The 20,883-nt window shown below is 40.9% G+C and overlaps 1 protein-coding gene across 3 annotated transcripts in view; it reads left to right on the top strand.

Annotated features, from left to right (window-relative positions):
• Positions 1 to 4,467, top strand: part of fnip1 (folliculin interacting protein 1) — a 96,845-nt gene extending 92,378 nt beyond the window's left edge. For all 3 annotated transcript variants that reach the window (XM_063053263.1, XM_063053265.1, XM_063053264.1), the window contains one exon: positions 1,999 to 4,467. In XM_063053263.1, the coding sequence (XP_062909333.1) occupies positions 1,999 to 2,077 (79 nt within the window). In that variant the 3' untranslated portion in view covers positions 2,078 to 4,467. The remainder of the gene's footprint in view (positions 1 to 1,998) is intronic.
• The last annotated feature ends 16,416 nt before the right edge of the window (positions 4,468 to 20,883 follow it).

Here is a 20,883-nt window from a genome sequence, read left to right on the forward strand (position 1 = left end):
GGTATCAGTTAAGTCACTTAAACTAGCAAGATCCCAAGGTTATCTGTCATGATCTCTAGTGTCATTTATTTCGCCTTTCTTGCTGCAAATGAAGGCCTTGCAGTTTAATTTTAAAGTCTTTTGGGGAATGAGTGACAGAGTGGCACAATACACAAGTATTGAGACTCCGACTTGGAATGATAAACCTCAGAAACAGGCACTTTGACCTAACTAGTCTAGGCCAATCATTAAGCATCATTTCATACTGTCCACATTTCTATCAGATCTCCCCCTGGTTCTGATATTCAAAACAACAGGAACATGTGATGGTGGGGATCCCAAGGGATCACAGGAAAAATGTATAAATTCCACACAGATGTCACACGTCAGGTCATTGGGGCAGTGTGGCGTCAACAATATGCCTTTGTGCTGCAAGCATCTTCCAGGGGTGTTCTTAATTTTCCCTCAACTTTTTTTCTCAATTATTTATTCAGTTCCATGCAAAAGCACATTTTTAATGCACCTCAATGATTTACTGTAAAGTTCCATTTGTATTTGAGTAACACACATAAAAGTTGCTGGTGAACGCAGCAGGCCAGGCAGCATCTCTAGGAAGAGGTGCAGTCGACGTTTCAGGCCGAGAGTCCTGACGAAGGGTCTCGGCCTGAAACATCGACTGCACCTCTTCCTAGAGATGCTGCCTGGCCTGCTGCGTTCACCAGCAACTTTTATGTGTGTTGCTTGAATTTCCAGCATCTGCAGAATTCCTGTTATTTGTATTTGAGTCTTGGTTTGATTTCTTTTTGTAACCTTTTCAGCTACAGCCATCATATTTAGCTACAATCTTGTCAGCCATTGACTGTATACTTTTCACGTTATATGAATAATAAAGTTGAGAGTGTGGATGTGGAAAATCTCCCCCCTCCTCTTCACCCTTTAAATTTTACTTTCTGCCAGGGAATTAAGTCTACCACCTAGGGGGGGGACTCGGAGAGTGTTTGTATATCAGATTGATTAAAGACTGGAGATTCCTTTTCCTTGTAATATGTTTTTTAAAACCTGAAAACTTCTTGTCATTTATTTTGTTTAACAACCACCAGTTTTATTGATTAACAATCAGAAACAATAACTGACAATTTTATTTACTTATTTTCCTGTAACCCAAGGATTATTTTAATTCCTCTCAGTGCTATGTCTGACTTAAACAAATGGACGTATGTATTTATTCAGAGATGCATTGCAGAGTAGGCCCTTCTGGTACCTTGAACCTCACAGCCGCAGCAACTCCGATTTAACCCTAACCTAATCAAGGGACAACTTACAATGACCAATTAACTTACCCAGTATGTCTTTGGACTGTGGGAGGAAACTGGAGCACTCCGGGGAAAACCGATGCATTCCGTGGTGAGGCTGTACAGATATTGCTTACAGAGGATGCTGGAATTGAACTCCTAACTACAACGCCCCAAACTGTAATAGCGTCACACTTGCTGCTGAGGCACCACAGCAGCGTAGCAGTTATTCAACTCTATTACAGTACAGTGCATCAGAATTCGGAGTTCAATTTTGGCGTCATCTGGTTAAAAAGTTTGTACATCCTTCCCGTGTGTATACAGGTTTCCTCCGGGTGCTCCGGTTTGCTCCCATGATCCAACAATATACCAGTTAGTAGGCTAATTGGTCATTGTAAATTATCCTGTGATTAGGTTGTTGGACGGCATGGCTAGTTGGGCCAGAAGGACCAGTTCGGCGCAGTATCTCTAAATAAAATTTAAGGTCAAGATCCAGAAACATAGCAAGTTTAATTTTGGATAATGAAATGCATTGGATAGAGCAAGCTCTGTATTATTATGGTAAAGATGCATTATGTCTGTGTCAATTTGAACTGGAATAGACTGGGAAGCTATTTTTGCCCCTCTTTAAACAAAAACTTCCAAATGCACAAGGTGAAGGAATACACAAATATTTAATTTGCTTTCTGGAACTCTGTAAAATTACTCATATTTTCTTCTCTCATAGGATTGAATCCAGTGACCTGCCGTTGCTGGCAGCTGTAGCGAGCACTCATTCTCCATATGTGGCCCAGATATTGCTTTGAATTTCCCGATTGCCAAGTTGTGTTAAACATTTGGAAAAGGAAATGACTGCACAGAATGGAAGACAACACCAAAATATTTACATTTTCCATGCGTGTAATCCTATGTTCTTGTCTTATATGGCAAGGTCCTTGCATTTTAATGGCATGAAAATGCCACAGAAGAATATCACGCTGGTAGAAGGAAGAAGATCGGTATTGAGCAAAACAGTTATTTTTCTCACTGTTAAACTGTCTAAAGCAAGTAGAAAGTTTTGGAAGGGGAGACCAAAAAAAAAGAATAGTGAAATATTCTTTTTCAGTGTTTAACTGGTATTTGAACAACTACATTTTTAAACCAAGAGCAAGAAATTTCAGCTTTTTCTTCTGACTTGATCTAAAACTATGATGTTGCATGTATGGAAATTTTTTGACTTCAGGGAAGTCGGACTAACTCCTGTTTTTACTGAACCTGCACATATTTGCGCATTTTTATTTTTTGTACTCCATGGACAGAGTATTTGGAAAGATGTTTTGTATGTTTACTTTTACAAAAACCCTCTTAAGAATAAACTTTTTTAAAAAAGTCTGTTTTAATGTTTTAAGTATATTGATGTAACTGACAGGAATCGAACAGTGCTAATTATTGCCTTTAATTAGAGGAATTGTTATCTGTGATTGCTTTTGCTTCACCTTTCTAAAATTTAAGCATTGTTGCAACAATTTGGTTAAAATCATATAGGAAAGATCAGTCAAAAATTCAATACATACATTCATTTGTATCAGTAACAGACCTTCAGTCAGGAATCTGACCAAAACTTATTTGAAAATGCTTTGTAATGGAGAGGGAAAATCAGTTCAATGCTGTACTACCTCAGTTAATTCTGCATCAAGGGATGTAACATACTCTCATTTCTCTGCTACCAAATTCTAGTTTAGCTGGGTTTTATTTATAATTTGTCTGCCAATGTTATGCATGTTATTCAGCTCATGGTGCTAAGTGATGCGGTAATGTACCAAGTTCAGGCACTGGCACCACATGTGAGTAGAGCTCATGAGAAGAAACTAGAAGTGGAAGAAGAAATGTAAATTTTAGCTAATTAATTGGTGAGAATAGGCATGATCATCTTCAACATGTGGTTCTGGATCTGGATGGTTTAATGCATTCCTGGTCGATCATGTGAATAAAATAAAGTGAAAAGACAATCGTATTTTCATGTTCATACTGAATTCTGTACATGATCCTAACTACATTAATTTTTGCAGTATTTTTCAATGTTTTTACAATATAGTAATCTCTCTAAGACTTTTGCATATTCTCAGAGCCCAGTGCCAACCAGGATTGGGAATGTTAGGTTAGGATATCATTTAGCAATCCAGTTTGACCATCACTATAACAACTAAAATCTTTCAAGTGTGAAGTAGTATGAGGGTGAAATGCAGACAATACCAAAGTAAATAAAATCTTTTAAAATAGCCATCCACTCTGGGGAAAAGTAGTTAAATAGTTATTAATATTTTCCATTGGAACTCCTGGTGTTTGTACTGATGTCAAAACTGTATCTATGTGATGCTGCAAGAGTTATTTATGTTTTTTTTCTTTTCCCTCTCTTCAGTATTCATAGAAAAGTATTCCAGCTAAAGCCTTTTAGAGAGTGGAAGATTAGTTTTTATAGCAGCACTAGCAGAAGCTAGGATTGCAGACACCATTTACTGTCCTGGTCAAGATATATCATGGAGAAAAGGAAATATAAATCTTAGCCAGACAAAGGTATGAGAGGGCAATTTAAAATGAGAGTGCCTTTTGAACCCTTCACAGAGATGTTAAAGTACAAGATGAAGTATCTTTGATATCGCTTGGATTTTATTCTGCATAAGGTTCTGAGCTATTGAATTGATTTTGTTAATATAATCACAGCCTTAAAGGAAATTTCCATCAAGGCATGGGCTAACAATAATAAAAACGTATTTGGTTAAGGTAGTAATGGATGCATTGCAAGGTACAATTTAAAAAGATGAGTTTACTTTAATAAGGGATACTTGGATTGCTTGGGAAAAAATCCTGTTAATTTCTCATCCTCTACTGTAGTTAAAGGCAGTGGGTTTATACAAAGCTTTTCTTTCATGCATTATGGTTTTAAAGTCTTAAGGGAGATTTTGAGTAATTTTTCAAAATAACTATTACAAAGTAATTTCTAAATTGCAACATGAATGCTGATTTAAGAGCAAGATATTATTGTATTTAATATTTTGTCAATTGTAATTGTCTTTTACAGTATTTTTAATTTATTTGACTCAAATGGAAGTTGTCTAAACTGCACAAAACATCCAGGGCATCCTGTAAATATTCTTCTTTCAGTGTGCACTATGTATTAACCATTTGTTACTTTTGGAGAATTCTGTGCAATAAATACATGAAGAAAAAAAATTATGGTTGGGCATTTGACGTAGTTTGTTTTAACACAGGTAGTTCCTTCATAAGTTAATGCCAACTATTTGAGAATTCATTGAGGAAATGTAATTTGCTATTCAGATTATTACATATCACTCAAGATTGTGTTTTCAATTTAACAGCAATATTTTGGGATGAACTTTCATGGAAGTTCCTTAAAACTCTTCGAGGTTGGAACTTTTATTAAATTAGATATGGGTTGCATTGAATTTGCTTGATGACATATCATTGTTTATTGTATAGAACAGAAAAAAGAATGTTGCTTCAAGATTTTTGAGAAGACCTGCTATAGTAAATTGGGTTTGATAAATGAGTGAGTTCCACCTCACTAAGTTGGACATTCAGCGTTAGCTCGTCAGGCTAGCAAATTGTCCATATTCATATAAGAGCTGATCGACACTCTTAAAATAACAAATGCTGGAAGGTTCATTGTTGTGATTCATTAATGTGCCTGGCTCCACATAATACTGCCTAACCTGTTGAGTCCAGAATTTTTAGATTCCCCCCAGCTGACAGCGATGTAGGTGGATGCTTTCCTGGTGTCATGGATTCTTGATTACCTGACTGGCAGACCACAGTACATGTGCTTGCAACACTGTGTGTCCGACAGAGTGATCAGCAGCACTGGGGCTCCACAGGGGACTGTCTTGTCTCCCTTTCTCTTCACCATTTACATCTTGGACTTCAACTACTGCACGGAGTCTTGTCATCTTCAGAAGTTTTCTGATGACTCTGCCATAGTTGGATGCATCAGCAAGGGAGATGAGGCTGAGCACAGGGCTACGGTGGGAAACTTTGTCACATGGTGTGAGCAGAATTATCTGCAGCTTAATGTGAAAAAGACTAAGGAGCTGGTGGTAGACCTGAGGAGAGCTAAGGTACTGGTGACCCCTGTTTCCATCCAGGGGGTCAGTGTGAACATGGTGGAGGATTACAAATACCTGGGGATATGAATTGACAATAAACTGGACTGGTCAAAGAACACTGAGGCTGTCTACAAGAAGGGTCAGAGCCGTCTCTATTTCCTGAGGAGACTGAGGTCCTTTAACATCTGCCGGACGATGCTGAGGATGTTCTACGAGTCTGTGGTGGCCAGTGCGATCATGTTTGCTGTTGTGTGCTGGGGCAGCAGGCTGAGAGTAGCAGACACCAACAGAATCAACAAACTCATTTGTAAAGCCAGTGATGTTGTGGGGATAGAACTGGACACTCTGACGGTGGTGTCTGAAAAGAGGATGCTGTCCAAGTTGCATGCCATCTTGGACAATGTCTCCCATCCACTACATAATGCACTGGTTGGGCACAGGAGTACATTCAGCCAGAGACTTATTCCACTGAGATGCAACACAGAGCGTCATAGGAAGTCATTCCTGCCTGTGGCCATCAAACTTTACAACTCCTCCCCTGGAGGGTCAGACACCCTGAGCCAATAGGCTGGTCCTGGACCTATTTCCTGGCATAATTTACATATTACTATTTAACTATTTATGGTTTTATTACTATTTAATTATTTATGGTGCAACTGTCACGAAAACCAATTTCCCCCGGGATCAATAAAGTTTGACTATGATTTCCAACAGCTCTATTTTCCCCCAATTAACTCCACTCTGCATTGTTGTGACATGCATTTAGGTAAAAGGTAGAAGCCTTCCTGGCTTGATGAATCTGGCATGAGTCAAAAGACTTATCATTCTTTCAATCCTCGATACATTTTTTTCTTTCATTTCATTTTCAAAACCTGGCTGAATCAGGCAAAGCCAACATTGCCCATTCCCGTCAGCACTTGTAGACAGTGGTGAGCTGCCTTCTTGAACTAAAGCAGCTCTTGGGTATTCCCACAGTTCTGTTTGGGAGGATGTGCCAGGATTTAATTCCAATGATAAAGATTGACAATGTATTTTCAAATGAGGATGAAGTGCAACTTGCCTTAACTAGTTTGTCAGACTTTAATACATACTTTCAGTTCCTGTGGCCATTTTTTGATGACTTTTATTTTGCTTTAAGTATAAACATTTGAATGTATTTTGCTATTTTCTTCCATCAAGGGAAAGCTCCCAAAATGAAAATCTAAATATTTTTAACTCAAAGTTGAGTATTTCCAATAGCAATATGATTTCCTTTATATTCACTTATTTCCAGCTATGTACGTATACCATTTTGGAATGTGACCTGTAATATTTTTCCCTCCATCTTCAAGTAAATAATGCACAAGTAGAATTTACTATAGACTGCTACCAAGTCAAGCAAACATTACTTATACACAAATTTTGTCAAGATTATCAGGAAGTCTTTCAACTGTAGATGTCCTCACAGCTGACTTTCAGTATTCCAGAATGCCAGATTTGGCATGGGTCAGCAGCAGTGTAGAAGAATGCTGTGGTTAATTATAACAGCCACACTTGCCATTACTTTTGAGATCACTCCAGGGCATTCTAGTTTGTCTGACTTTAGAGGGGCAGTGACTTTAATTTTTATTATTCATTTGTAAAATAGACAATACAGGTTTCCTATGTTTGTGTTCTTTCTTAACTGGATTTTATAGAAAATGTAGAAGAGATCAAATGCTAGTTTTTTTAGCTCAACTTTTTTTGTTTAATTTTGTGAGCTCTCTTAAAGAAAGAATTTTTTGCTCCCCGTACAAGGTCTGAAGTGGTACACTCCAATACAGATTCTCTATTGCACCCCAGATGATATGAAGCTTAGTCGGTATTGAAAGGGTAGCTTGCAACTGCAGGAGAACAAATTAAAATAGGCAATGGCTCAAAAGGCAAAAAAAAATTGTCCTTTTTACTTGCTACTGGGATTGTTTGCATCTTTCTCCTTAATTCTCTTGGCTCTACCCTTGAGCATGTTGACTCTTGTCAAGATCTAGTTACAGTTCACTAATATTTTGAACATATGAGCCTTTATTGTGGATAATTATAGGCTCTTTAGCCATGGGAAATTATCTAAGGCAGGACTAAAACTGTCTTCGTGGAGATTCTAAAGAAGCACTATTTTCCAACATTGGCCTCTAACATTTTTTAAGATGTTTATTTGTTTACAAAATATTATCTGCAGTGCAGAATGATTTTAAAATGCATTTTGATTTTGCACAAATCAATTAACATTGGTAGCAGATATACAAAAAACATACTAAAATTATTTAGCCCTGATAAAATATCTGGAATGTTGGTTAATTGGTTTTATACTTACAAAACATAGTTATTGGGGGAAAAAAGAGGAAAAGGACTTTATAGTTGACTTTAGAGCATGGAATGATCATACGAGGACATGTTGGTTACTGTGGATATCAACTCTTGGGGGAAAAAATGAGACTGTCAGGATAATTATTAGAATAATGGAAGATTTAGACGTGCAATCTTCTTGTCATGGATAACACATTAAATCACAAAATGCTATGCTTAAAAGATTAAAGAACAGGAAATAGAACATGATCGAGCACTTTCTTTTAAAGAAACTAGTAGGGTGAAAGGTATATGGAAAGATCACCCATAGAGGAAATAGGAAAGAAGCTTTCAATAATTTCCACCTCCCAGCAGGTAGAGTGAATCTGGTGTACCAACTGAAATTTGTTCAAGGTAAACTTATTATCAAAGTACATCAACCCTGATGATCATTTTTATGGGCATATTCAATAAATCCATAAAAGAATAATAACTATAATAGAATCTATGAAAGACTGCACCAACTGGGCATTCAACTAGTGTGCAAAAGATGACAAACTGCAAAAAGAAAGTAATAATAAATAAGCAATAAGTACTGTGAACATGAAATAGAGTCCTTGAAAGTGAATCCATGACGTTATCCCCTTTGGATCAAGGGCATGATGGCTGAAGTGTATTAACTATTCTTGAACCTGGTGATGTGAGTCCTGAGGCTCCTTTACCACCTTCCTGATAGCGGCAGTGAGAAGAGAGCATGAATCGGGTAGTGGGGTCCCTGATGATGGATGCTGCTTTCCTGCAACAATGCTCAGTGTAGATGTGCTCAGTGGTGGGGAGGGCTTTATCCAGGATAGAATCAGCTTTATCCATTAATTTATGTAGGATTTTCCATTCAAGAGCATTGGTATTTCCCTACCAGGCTGTGATGCAGCCATTTAGTATACACTCCACCACACATTTATAGAAGCAACACTCTCAAAATGCTGGAGGAACTCAGCAGGCCAGGCAGTACCTATGGAAAAGAGTAAATAGTCGATGTTTCAAGCCAAGACCCTTCATCAGAACCTGATTTTAGATTACTACTATAATTTTGTGCCTTCTCTAAAAATGTTCTGAAGAAGGTTCTTGGCCTGAAATGTTGACTGTTTACTCTTTTCCATAAATGCTGCCAGGCTTGCTGAGTTACTCCAGCATTTTGTGTGCATTGCAATGGATTTCCAGCATCTGCAGATTTCCTTGTGTTTATGATACATTTAGAGGTTGGCAGATTTTTAGATGCTATGTCAAATCTTTGCAAACTCCTGAGGAATTAGAGGCACTGCTGTGCTGGGCTATGCTATGGTGCCTCTGCATTTGATGCAGAGCCTTTCTGTTGTGCCTTGAACAGTTGAAGCACACAAAGGAAATCAGCTGTATCCTGAAGCAGAGACAGCTACTCCATAATTTAAAGCAAGTACTAGCCTTGTACTTGCCCAGAAATGTCCCATTTATCAGGAAAGTCCAACAGAAGCGAGGTATTCAGTTACTGCAAACAGAACCAGTCAGCCCAACACAAGGGGAAAGTGTCAAAGTAGCATGTAGACCTGTATATTTCCCACTCTGCTTTATCTTGTAGACTCACAGAGAAACCCAAACATTTACTTTAATGGCCAATACAACTGTGAGGCTAAGCATAGCTCCAACAACAGATTTGAGTTAGCTGACAACACCAAATCTAAGGTGGTGCTGAATCAGCATATCGGAGGGGGTTGAAAATCTGTCTTGAGTGGTGCCACAACAACAACCTCCCACTAAATGTCAGTAAGACCAAGGAGTTGTTCATTGCCTTCAGGAGGAGAGAACTGAAGGTAAATGAGCCAGCCTTCATCAGGGAGTCAGAGAGAGAGAGAGAGAGAGAGGGTTAGCAACTTCAAAGTCCTTGATACTATCATTTCAGAGGACCTGTCCTAGGTCAAGCACGTAAGTGCGGTTATGAAGAAAGCATGGCAGCACCTCTACTTCCTTAGAAGTTTGCAAAGATATGGCATGACATTTAAAATTTTGACAAACTTGTATAAATGTGTGATTAAGAGTACATTGACTGGCTGCAATATGGCTTAGTATGAAAATACCAAAGCCCTTGAACAGAAAGTCCTACATAAAGTAATGGATAAGGCCCATTTCACCATGGGTAAAGCCCTCCCAACTATTGAGCACATCTACACTGTCACTGGAAAATGGCATCCATCATCAGGGACCCCCATCACCTAGCCCATGCTTTCTTTTTGCTGCTGCCATCAGGAAGAAGGTACAGAAGCCTCAGGACTCACACCACCAGGTTCAGTAACAGTTATTACCCCTCAACCATCAGGCTCTGGAACCAGAGTGAATAAATTCACTCAACTTCACTTGTCCCATTACTGAACCACTCACATTACCCATAGTTGAAAGTTCAAGGTTCATTTTATTGTCAAAGTATGCGTGTACAATACAACTCTGATATTTGTCTTCTCCAGATAGCCATGAAATACACATGAAAAAGTAAAAGAAACAAAACTTGCAGACCTCAGAATCTCCCACTTGCTCCTGGCAGGAAAAAAACAATAGCAGCAAATTTTCCCCCACCCCCCACCCCCCACAGAGAAAGAACAGCGGCAATAACAATCACTGACCTCCGCAGAAAAAATCCCGGCAATAATAGTCTGCTCCACCATTTCATCACGGCTGTCCCAATTTTCCTCTCATCCACAGTCTCCTGGCTTTCTCCCTATCCCATCCCTTCATGTTCTGACCATTCAAGAATCTACCAACCTCTGCCTATATATATATAGAAACATAGAAACATAGAAAATAGGTGCAGGAGTAGGCCATTCGGCCCTTCGAGCCTGCACATCCTCTCCACATCCACTCTTTCAAGGCCTTACTCCATTCGATAGGTTTCAATAAAGTCATCGCTCATTCTTCTGAACTCTAGTGAACACAGGCCCGAAGCCATCAAACACTATTCATACCACAAGCCATTCAATCCAAGAATCATTTTTACGAACCTCCTTGGCACCCTCTCCAGTTTCAGCACATCCTTTCTAAGATAAAGGGCCCAAAACTGCTCAAAATATTCCAAGTGAGGTGAGGCCAAATGACATTTTTTGAATATCAAATATTTAAAAAGTTCTGACGAAGGGACTCAGCTCAAAATGTTGACCTCTCCATAGATGCTGCCTGACCTGTTGAGTTCCTCCATCATTTTGTATGTTGCTCTGGATTTCCAACATCTGAAGAATCTCTTGTGTTTATGATTTTGTTTTATTTTCTGAGATGCAATGTTAATAATTTTATATGTGTCTTTGAGGAAATTCAAACACAAGTTAATATATAAAGGCCTGAGCAGCAAAATGAAATGCAAGCAAATGGATATTATGAAATTTCATATATGACATACACCTTCTGTCCATGAATCTGTCATTTGTCATCATTTTGACATTTTCCCTAAACATTTAAAATAAAAACTGCTGATGTAAATATTTAAAACATATCTGTACATAAACAACTGGGCGTTGCTGAGTTAAAGCCCTCCTGCTGTTAAGTAATGCTGGGACTGGTACATTTGAATCAGTTGCTTCTTTGATTTCCTCAGTTTTCTTAATGCTCTCTGGAAGAAAACAACTTCACTGAATTTTTTAAACTGTGGTTAACCACATTTTCCAGCTGTGTAACCTGGTTCTTAGACCCTCCTGAAATTTCCATCCAGTTATCCATGTCAAACTCAGTTGTTCATCCGGCCAATCTCTTATCCAGAACTGGCTTGCCCACAGAAGGCAAGGAGTGGTTGTAAACGGGTCATATTCTGCATGGAGGTCGGTGACCAGTGGTGTGCCTCAAGGATCTGTTCTGGGACCCTTACTCTTCGTGATTTTTATAAATGACCTGGATGAGGAAGTGGAGGGCTGGGTTAGTAAGTTTGCTGATGACACAAAGGTTGGAGGTGTTGTGGATAGTGTGGAGGGCTGTCAGAAGTTACAGAGGGACATTGATAGGATGCAAAACTGGGCTGAGAAGTGACAGATGGAGTTCAACCCAGATAAGTATGAAGTGGTTCATTTTGGTCGGTCAAGTATGATGGCAGAATATAGTATTAGTGGTAAGACTCTTGGCAGTGTGGAGGATCAGAGGGATCTTGGGGTCCCAGTCCATAGGACGCTCAAGGCAGCTGTGCAGGTTGACTCTGTGGTTAAGAAGGTGTACGGTGTATTGGCCTTCATCAATCATGGAACTGAATTTAGGAGCCAAGAGGTAATGTTGCAGCTATATAGGACCCTTGTCAGACCACACTTGGAGTACTGTGCTCAGTTCTGGTTGCCTCACTACAGGAAGGATGTGGAAGCCATAGAAAGTGTGCAGAGGAGATTTACAAGGATGTTGCCTGGATTGGGGAGCATGCCTTATGAGAACAGGTTGAGTGAACTCGGCCTTTTCTCCTTGGAGCGATGGAGGATGAGAGGTGACCTGATAGAGGTGTATAAGATAATGAGACACATTGATTGTGTGGATAGTCAGAGGCTTTTTCCCAGGGCTGAAATGGTTGCCACAAGAGGACACAGGTTTAAGGTGCTGGGGAGTAGGTACAGAGGAGATGTCAGGGGTAAGTTTTTTACTCAGAGAGTGGTGAGTGCGTGGAATGGGCTGCCAGCAACGGTGGTGGAGGCGGATACGATAGGGTTTTTTAAGAGACTTTTCGATAGGTACATGGAGCTGAGTAAAATAGAGGGCTATAGGTAAGCCTAGTAATTTCTAAGGTAGGGACATGTTCGGCAGAACTCTGTGGGCCAAAGGGCCTGTATTGTGTTGTAGGTTTTCTATGTTTCTATGTCTATTCCAGTCTTCGAAACCTTTTTGTATTTAGGAGCTCTGATTTGACCCCTTCCTGAAACAAGCTGTTTTTTTAAAAAAATATAAATATAATCAAGGGGCGGTTTTACAATTAAGAAAGCCAATTGGCATTGATGTGCAGTATTACAGCTAAGGAGATGACCGACAGAGGGAATGATGGATTAAAGCGTGAGTATTTCCTGTTCAAGTTAAGCAATGGTTGAGAAGGGCTGGTTTTCGAGACTCAGATTGAAAGATGTCTAAGGGATAGCAGTATGATGTGGGTGAATGGGTTGGGAAGAGAGCACAAAATGTGAAGAGCCTTAGAGGTTTTCACACAAACTGTGGGAAAGCAGCTGAACAGAGCATGTTAGTGGGCGGTATCTGAGCAGCAAGTAGTCATGGAAGAATGAGGAAGAGAGTAGTGTCAAATAAGGTAATAAAATGACAAAAGAATTGATCATCTGACTAAAAGGCAATAGGTTTACAGCAAGAGCCAAAGTTTTTTTAAGAACCAACAGTGAAAAAGGAAAGGAATCACAACTGTAACACGAGGGATTTAGCTTCAGCACCAAACATGAATACAAGTGAATAATATGCAAAGAAAACAGACACAAAACACTAACTGAGAAAGAAACAAAAGGAGAGAACAGGTGAAGAGCAAACTACACAACCCAGGCAACATAGAAAAGACATACACTATATCATTCAATTTACAATATCACGTAAAATGTAGAGTGCTTCTTCTCCAAAAACATACATTACACGTGAAAAATGGGACATTGCCATGTCTTCATTCACTCTACCAAGTCCATCATTATATTTAGTTACACAATTTACAAATGTCAACATACCGTCAGTTTTTCAATTCGTCACTGAAGTGGTTTACTGTACTGTCAGGAAGGAGATGCTGGGAACCAGTTAATGCAGCATGAGCATTGAAGGGAATGATCGCAGCTTGCAAGGGGATGAGTATGTCAGCCAACACAGTAACGTGCCTGGTGCAAGCTCAAAGGACTCAGACAGGCTTCACTAAGTCTTACGTACAAACAACCCAAGGACATGCACGTGTCAAAATGATGCGGTCCTAGGCAGGACAAATTACCCCAGGTGAAATACAACAACTAGTTGTGATGTAATGAATAGTGATTGAGGATGAACAAGCAGAGTAGTGTGTAGCATTTTGAATAGTTGCTAATGTTATGCCAGGGGACTTGTGACCTGTACTTTCAGGAAACAATTTCTCAGAACACAGGAAAAGTCATCCTACTAGTGGTGTAATCTAAAGACTGACTGAGATTTGATTAAAAGGCCATGTGCTAGGCATGGGCGCAAAGTGCTCCACAGCAATCTGGAGATCTCACTGAGGACTGTGGAAGCAGACGGGTATGGGCCGCGCCATCTTGTGAGTACCTTTTAAGCTGCCATTCAGGGTTGAAGAGACAGAATCGCCAGGGTCTACTACCGTGGGTTCGTTTGAGTCAGTTAGCAAGGGTGTGGATGAAACCGGCACCGCAAGGTACTACTCAGCATGAGATGATAGTGACACACTCACTTTGGGCGGGTCTTAAAGAGGTGGACTCCCAACAAACAGTCCAAACCTACTGAGGCACAGTGAAAAGCTGGTCTTGAATACTGTTCGTACATACCATTTCATTGCGCAGTGCATTGAGGTACCACAAAGTAAAATAACAACAATGTAGAATACAGTGCAACAGCTGTAGAAAAAGTCCAGTGGAGGTAGACAATAAGGTACAAACTTGTCATGAGGTAGACTGCAAACTCAAGAGTCTATTTTGTTGTAAAAGAAATTTCCCCTCCCCCCCTTCTATTCCGCGCTCTGGCCTCTTACCTCTTCCCAGCTGCCTATCAGTTTCCCCTTATACTTCCTCCTCCCTTTCTCCTATGGTCCACTCTCTTCTCCTATCAGATTCTTTCCTCTCCTGCCCTTTACCTTTCTCACCTGCCTGGTTTCATCTATCACCTTCTAGCTAGCTTTCTTCCCCTCCTCCCACCTTTTTATTCTGGTGCCTTCCCCTTACTTTCCACTCCTCTAGAAGGGTCTTGATCCAAAATGTTGACTATTTGTTCATTTCCATGGACGCTGCAATTTGGTGGAGGAATCATTATAACAGTGGTATAGAAGCTGTCCTTGTGTCTATGCATGCGGGCTTTTGTATTTTCTGCCCAGTGGGAGAAGGGAGAAGAGAAAATGTCCAGGGTGGGATCTTTGATTGTGCTGACTGCTTTACTGAGACAAAAAGTATGGAGAGAATCCATGGAGGTGAGGTTAGTTTCCATGATGTGCTGAGCTGTGTCCACAACTCTCTGCAGTTTATTGCTATCACAGGCAGAGCAGTTGCTCTATCATGAAGTGATGCATCCAGAATCATATTTATTATTACTGACGTGTCATGAAATTTATTGTTTGGTGGGCAGCAGGACCTAATAAAAACACTACAAGTTACAATAAAAATACAGTGCAAAAGAGGAATGGTAAGGCAGTGTCCATGAGTTCATGGACTGCTTAGGAGTTTGGTAGTGTGTGTTATAGAGTCATAGAAAAGTACAGCACAGAAGCGATCCCTTCAGCCTATCTAGTCCAAGGTAAACCATTCAAACTGCCTACTCCCTTCAACCTACACCCAGACCATAGTCTTCCATATCCCTACCATCCATGTACCTATTCAAACTTATCTTAAATGTTCAAATCAAGCTCGCATGCACCACTTGTGCTGGCAGCTCAGTCCACATCTCTCATTAGTGAAGAAGTTTTCCCTCATGTTCCCCTTAAGCTTTTCACCTTTCACCCTTACCCCATGACCTCTAGCTGTAGTCCCACCTAACCTCTGTGGAAAAACCCTACTTGCATTTACCTATCTATACTTCTCTCAATTTTGTGTACCTCTAATAAATTGACTGCGCCCTTGTGCCATCACTATGATGCGTCCAAACAAAGACCTATCTGCTTTCAAGAAGATCGCCCTCTCATTTGATTTCACTTCTCTCTTCTTACACATATCACTGAATATTTTCAACTTGTTGCTTTTCATTGGGTCATGGAATTTCTTTGCTGGAGGGTCTTCCTCTAGTCTCTCATCCTTGAAGGTTGCATAGCATTGCTCACCAATCTCATATGCCTTCATCAGGTCGGAGGCAATGTCCTTGGGGGCTGTCTTTGCCATAGAGATGCTAATGAGGTCCCGCTTCTCTGCAAATAGGTTGACCCATTCATGTATGAGGCTAACCACTGCTGAAACTGCTTCCTCATCTTTCTGGATTCTTGATGCTGTAGTTCCACGTGACAAAGCTCTGATTTGTGGCCTTGCACCATCTCCCTTAACTGTCCCAGGAATGCACTGCGGTGCTCAGCTGTTATGTAGTAACGCTCGATAGCTCCAGCATTCAGGTTGAACCGTGATGTGCCTCCAGGAGACAGTGTATCTTTGTTCACTGTGGTTTCAATAGCCTGGTCCACAGGGATCTGCCCAAAGGCTTGTCACTTGACAGCTGCACTGAGAATTGGCCTGTCTTGAAGGCCTCATACACAGAAGGATTCTTCTCTGGGAGGTTCATCATCTGAGCAAAGTAAGGGGACAGGTATCTGGCATAATTCATCTTATCATAGACAAAGCACCATGGGATCATGGTTCTTATAGCATGGGAGTGCAACTCCCAGTGCCCCTCTCAGAAAGCTACCACTGCTGCAATACTATCACATATTTTCTAGCACTGGGGGTGTATACCTTGCCAAAAATCACTATAAGGATTGTCCCCCCAGATGGTACCAGTGGCCCAAATTTGGGGTCCTGGCTCACAGACTATAGGTCCCTTGGAGGAGGAGAAGGGGGAATTGATTTGGGTAACGAGGAAATGGCAGAGGCTTTGAATGATTACTCTGTGTCGGTCTTCATGGTGGAGGACACATCTAACATGCCAAAGGAAGATGTTATGGATGCGATGGGAAGTGACGACCTCGATACAGTAGCTATCACTATAGAGGTAGTGCTGATCAAAATTTTGGGCCTTAAGATGGATAAACCCCCTGGTCCTGAAGGAATGCATCCCAGTGTACTGAAAGAAATGACAGAAGTAATAGGAGGGGCTTTGGTGATAAATTATCAAAATCCTCTGGACTCTGGGCAGGTCCCAGCAAATTCAAAGACAGTGAATGTCACTCCACCGTTCAAAAAAGATGTAGGCAAAAGGCAGGTAACTATAGGCAAGTTAGATAAACATCTGTAGTTGGGAAAATGCTTGAAGATATCATTAAAGAAGAATAGTGAGGCATCTGGAAAGAAATGGATCCATCAAGCAGACACAGCATGGATTCAGCAAAGGCGGGTCCTGTTTAACAAACTTACTGGAGTTCTTTGAGGATATAACGAGCGCGGTGGATAGAGGGGAACAGATGGACATTGGATTTCCAGAACACGTTTGATAAGATGCTGCATACAAGACTTATCCATAAGATAAGGATGCACAGAGTTGGGGGTGATATGTTAGCATGGATAGATGATTGGTTAGCTTATAGAAAGCAGAGAGTTGGGATACATGGGTGATACTCTAGTTGGCAATCAGTGGTGAGTGGTGTGCCGCAGGGCTGCTGGGCCCACAACTGTTCACGATATACACATTAACGATCTGGAAGAGGGGGCCGAGTGCAGCGTATCTAAGTTTGCTGATGATACTAAATTGAGTGGAAAAGCAAATTGTGCAGAAGATACAGTGAGTCTGCAAAGCGATATAGATAGGTTAAGTGAGTGGGCAAGGTTCTGGCAGATGGAGTACAAGGTTGGTAAATGCAAAATCATCCACTTTGGAAGGAAAAATGAAAGAGCAGATTTTTATTTAAATGGTAAAAAAATTGAAGCATGCTGCTGTGCAGAGAGACTTGGGAGTGCTTGTGCATGAACTACAAAAGGTTGGTTTGCAGGTGCAGCAGACTATCAAGAAGGCAAATTGAATGTTGGCCTTCATTGCTCGAGGGATTGAATTCAAGAGCAGGAAGGTTATGCTGTACAGGGTACTGGTGAAGCCGTACCTGGAGTACTGCGTGCAGTTCTGGTCTCTTTACTTAAGGAAGGATATACATGCTTTGGAAGCAGTGCAGAGGAGGTTCACCTGGTTGATTCCATAGATGAGGGGGTTAGACTATGAGGAGATATTGAGTCACCTAGGACTATACTCACTGGAATTCAGAAGAATGAGAGGAGATCTTATAGAAACATATAAAATCATGAAAGGGATAGATAAGATAGAGGCAGGAAAGTTGTTTCCACTGGTATGTGAGACTAGAACTAGGGGACATAGCCTCAAAATTCAGGGGAGTAGATTTAGGATGGAGATGAGGAGGAGCTGCTTTTCCCAGAGAGTGGTGAATCTGTGGAATTCTCTACCCAATGAAGCAGTGGAGGCTACCTCAGTAAACATATTTAAGACAAGGTTGGAAAAATTTTTATCTAGTTGGGGAATTAAGTGTTATGGGGAAAAGGCAGGTAGGTGGAGATGAGTCCATGGCCAGATCAGCCATGACCTTGTTAAATGACGGAGCAGGCTTGATGGGCCAGATGGCCTACTCCTGCTCCTATTTCTTATGTTCTTATGTCTATCCAAATACTCAAAAATCCAGTTTCATAGAAACATAGAAAATAGGTGCAGGAGTAGGCCATTCGGCCCTTTGAGCCTGCATCGCCATTTATTATGATAATGGCTGATCATCCAACTCAGAACCCTGCACCAGCCTTCCCTCCATACCCCCTGATCCCCGTAGCCACAAGGGCCATATCTAACTCCCTCTTAAATATAGCCAATGAACCGGCCTCAACTGTTTCCTGTGGCAGAGAATTCCACAGATTCACCACTCTCTGTGTGAAGAAGTTTTTCCTAATCTCAGTCCTAAAAGGCTTCCCCTTTATCCTCAAACTGTGACCCCTCGTTCTGGACTTCCCCAACATCGGGAACAATCTTCCTGCATCTAGCCTGTCCAATCCCTTTAGGATTTTATAAGCTTCAATCAGATCCCCCCTCAATCTTCTAAATTCCAACGAGTACAAGCCTAGTTCATCCAGTCTTTCATCATATGAAAGTCCTGCCATCCCAGGAATCAATCTGGTGAACCTTCTTTGTACTCCCTCTATGGCAAGGATGTCTTTCCTCACATTAGGGGACCAAAACTGCACACAATACTCCAGGTGTGGTCTCACCAAGGCCTTGTACAACTGCAGTAGTACCTCCCTGCTCCTGTACTCAAATCCTCCTGCTATAAATGCCAGCATACAGTTCGCCTTTTTCACCGCCTGCTGTACCTGCATGCCCACTTTCAATGACTTGTGTACAATGACACCCAGGTCTCGTTGCACCTCCCCTTTTCCTAGTCGGCCACCATTCAGATAATAATCTGTTTTCCTATTTTTGCCACCAAAGTGGATAACTTCACATTTATCCACATTAAATCATATCTGCCATGAATTTGCCCACTCACCCAACCTATCCAAGTCACCCTGCATCCTCTTAGCATCCTCCTCACAGCTAACACTGCCGCCCAGCTTCGTGTCATCCGCAAACTTGGAGATGCTGCATTTAATTCCCTCATCCAAGTCATTAATATATATTGTAAACAACTGGGGTCCCAGCACTGAGCCTTGCGGTACCCCACTAGTCACTGCCTGCCATTCTGAAAAGGTCCCGTTTATTCCCACTCTTTGCTTCCTGTCTGCTAACCAATTCTCTATCCACATCAATACCTTACCCCCAATACAGTGTGCTTTAAGTTTGCACACTAATCTCCTGTGTGGGACCTTGTCAAAAGCCTTTTGAAAATCCAAATATACCACATCCACTGGTTCTCCCCTATCCACTCTACTAGTTACATCCTCAAAAAATTCTATGAGATTCGTCAGACATGATTTTCCTTTCACAAATCCATGCTGACTTTGTCCGATGATTTCACCACTTTCCAAATGTGCTGTTATCACATCTTTGATAACTGACTCCAGCAGTTTCCCCACCACCGATGTTAGGCTAACCGGTCTATAATTCCCCGGTTTCTCTCTCCCTCCTTTTTTAAAAAGTGGGGTTACATTAGCCACCCTCCAATCCTCAGGAACTAGTCCAGAATCTAACGAGTTTTGAAAAATTATCACTAATGCATCCACTATTTCTTGGGCTACTTCCTTAAGCACTCTGGGATGCAGACCATCTGGCCCTGGGGATTTATCTGCCTTTAATCCCTTCAATTTACCTAACACCACTTCCCTACTAACATGTATTTCGCTCAGTTCCTCCATCTCACTGGACCCTCTGTCCCCTACTATTTCTGGAAGATTATTTATGTCCTCCTTAGTGAAGACAGAACCAAAGTAATTATTCAATTGGTCTGCCATGTCCTTGCTCCCCATAATCAATTCACCTGTTTCTGTCTGTAGGGGACCTACATTTGTCTTTACCAGTCTTTTCCTTTTTACATATCTATAAAAGCTTTTACAGTCAGTTTTTATGTTCCCCGCCAGTTTTCTCTCATAATCTTTTTTCCCTTTCCTAATTAAGCCCTTTGTCCTCCTCTGCTGAACTCTGAATTTCTCCCTGTCCTCAGGTGAGCCACTTTTTCTGGCTAATTTGTATGCTTCTTCTTTGGAATTGATACTATCTCTAATTTCTCTTGTCAGCCACGGGTGCACTACCTTCCTTGATTTATTCTTTTGCCAAACTGGGATGAACAATTGTTGTAGTTCATCCATGCAATCTTTAAATGCTTGCCATTGCATATCCACCGTCAATCCTTTAAGTGTCATTTGCCAGTCTATCTTAGCTAATTCACGACTCATACCTTCAAAGTTACCCCTCTTTAAGTTCAGAACCTTTGTTTCTGAATTAACTATGTCACTCTCCATCTTAATGAAGAATTCCACCATATTATGGTCACTCTTACCCAAGGGGCCTCTCACGACAAGATTGCTAATTAACCCTTCCTCATTGCTCAAAACCCAGTCTAGAACAGCCTGCTCTCTAGTTGGTTCCTCGACATGTTGGTTCAAAAAACCATCCCGCATACATTCCAAGAAATCCTCTTCCTCAGCACCTTTACCAATTTGGTTCACCCAATCTACATGTAAATTGAAGTCACCCATTATAACTGCTGTTCCTTTATTGCACACATTTCTAATCTCCTGTTTAATACCATCTCCGACCTCACTACTACTGTTAGGTGGCCTGTACACAACTCCTACCAGGTATTTCTTGGAATACCTTCCAATAACTTCTCCACGACTGACATCAGGCTCACCGGTCTATAATTTCTTGGTTTATTTTTAGAGCCTTTCTTAAACAGAAGAACAACGTTAGCTATCCTCCAGTCCTCTAGTACC

This window comes from Mobula hypostoma, chromosome 7, assembly GCF_963921235.1.
Source record: "Mobula hypostoma chromosome 7, sMobHyp1.1, whole genome shotgun sequence".
Classification (NCBI taxonomy): domain Eukaryota; kingdom Metazoa; phylum Chordata; class Chondrichthyes; order Myliobatiformes; family Myliobatidae; genus Mobula; species Mobula hypostoma.